Source organism: Stegastes partitus, unplaced genomic scaffold (assembly GCF_000690725.1).
Source record: "Stegastes partitus isolate 25-593 unplaced genomic scaffold, Stegastes_partitus-1.0.2 Scaffold504, whole genome shotgun sequence".
NCBI lineage: Eukaryota > Metazoa > Chordata > Actinopteri > Pomacentridae > Stegastes > Stegastes partitus.
The window spans coordinates 214,146-215,474 of record NW_007578235.1 but is presented as its reverse complement, the minus strand read 5'-3'; the positions used below and the strand labels follow the sequence as shown (position 1 = coordinate 215,474).

The 1,329-nt window shown below is 53.2% G+C and overlaps 1 protein-coding gene across 2 annotated transcripts in view; it reads left to right on the top strand.

Moving 5' to 3' along the window:
* The window catches only part of hectd2 (HECT domain containing 2), a 55,794-nt gene that overhangs the window by 14,193 nt on the left and 40,272 nt on the right, over window positions 1-1,329 (top strand). For both annotated transcript variants that reach the window (XR_520406.1, XM_008287516.1), the window contains exons 3-5: window positions 712-850; window positions 935-1,037; window positions 1,144-1,233. Coding sequence is in view for 1 of the 2 variants with exons in the window: in XM_008287516.1 (XP_008285738.1) it covers window positions 712-850; window positions 935-1,037; window positions 1,144-1,233 (332 nt within the window). In the remaining variant the exon portion in view is untranslated. The remainder of the gene's footprint in view (window positions 1-711; window positions 851-934; window positions 1,038-1,143; window positions 1,234-1,329) is intronic.

Sequence of the window (1,329 nt, the reverse complement as noted above, 5' to 3'; positions counted from 1 at the left end):
AAACAAGAGAGACGAGGACAAACAGCTCATCGCTGCAGCGCCAGGAACATGGAGATGGGGTGTCATGGCGACAGCAGCCTGGTGATGGAAGACCAGGAAACAACCAGGAAACCCTTGAACTGTTTCATGCATTCTGAGCTTCCATCGACCCGTTTACAAGCGTTTCCATCACAATACGTAGACTTCTGATCTGGATCCTTCAACCCTCTGAGCCTCACAACCCACCAGTGGGTTTCAAAACCCAGCAGACTGTCAGGATGACTGGGCTGCAGGCTGCAGACAGGAGGCAGGAGGCAGGGGAAGCTCATGGCCTGGTAGCTGTGCCACACTACACAGGAGACATTTCTGCCATCTCTGTACTTCTAGTCAGGATTGTGACGTTTCTGTAGAGGTGCAGGACTTTAGTTTACTGTTGAGTCGTCTACAAAGTTTCAGAGGGGATGAAGGAAAGGCAAAGCGTCACACTGAAGAATCCTGTCAAAGATGATCTGTGAAAGCATCCTCTGATTGGACCAACCAGACAGCCACAGACGTGATGTTTGATGTCAGGACTGTGATTAGGTCCATTCCTGTTTAGCTCCACTCATGTTGAACATCATTTGAATATTTTATTCCACCTGCTTTATGTGTGAACTGTTAAAAAGACTTTTCCTGCTTCAGAGCAGACTTGTCCTGCAGAGCTGAGCGAGCTGCTGTTTTTCTGTCTTGCAGGGAGAGAGCTGCCTCCGATCTGCAGCAACGTCCGTCAGAAGCAGCGTCTCTCCATCGACACGCTGCCTCCGGAGGTCAAGGCTCCGTTCCCCTCCGACCCCATCATCCCCCTGCGCACCAAGACCACCAGGGAGTTCCAGTGAGTCTGCAGCTCCACAAACCAAATGTGAAAACCAACGGCGGGAGGTGGTGTTTTAAACCTGGTGTGTGCTTCTACTTGTAGGGAGGACATGGAGCGGGCCGTCCAATCAGGCGACTGGAGGGAGGTCCGGGAGTTTTACCTGACCACCTTCGACTCCTTCATAGAGATCAACGCTGCCTTCAAGGTGGAGCACGTGAACAGCAGGACTTCCAGCGCTCGCTGTGGCTGGTCCACCATGGGAAGCTGCTCTTCTCTTCTCACCTTGTCCTTCTCTTTCCCTCCTTCCCCAGCGAGAGGCGAACGGTTTGTTTAACACGACAGAGGACTCGGGAGTCAACGCCAAGTTTGTCAGCGCTGTTTACGACGCTCTGCTCAGCACGGTGAGTCAGACCACCGCCACACCCCGGGTCACAGGAGGGGTCTGGAAACCAGGCTGCTCCTGTGAGCCCACATATCAGACAGAGGACAGTCAGCCG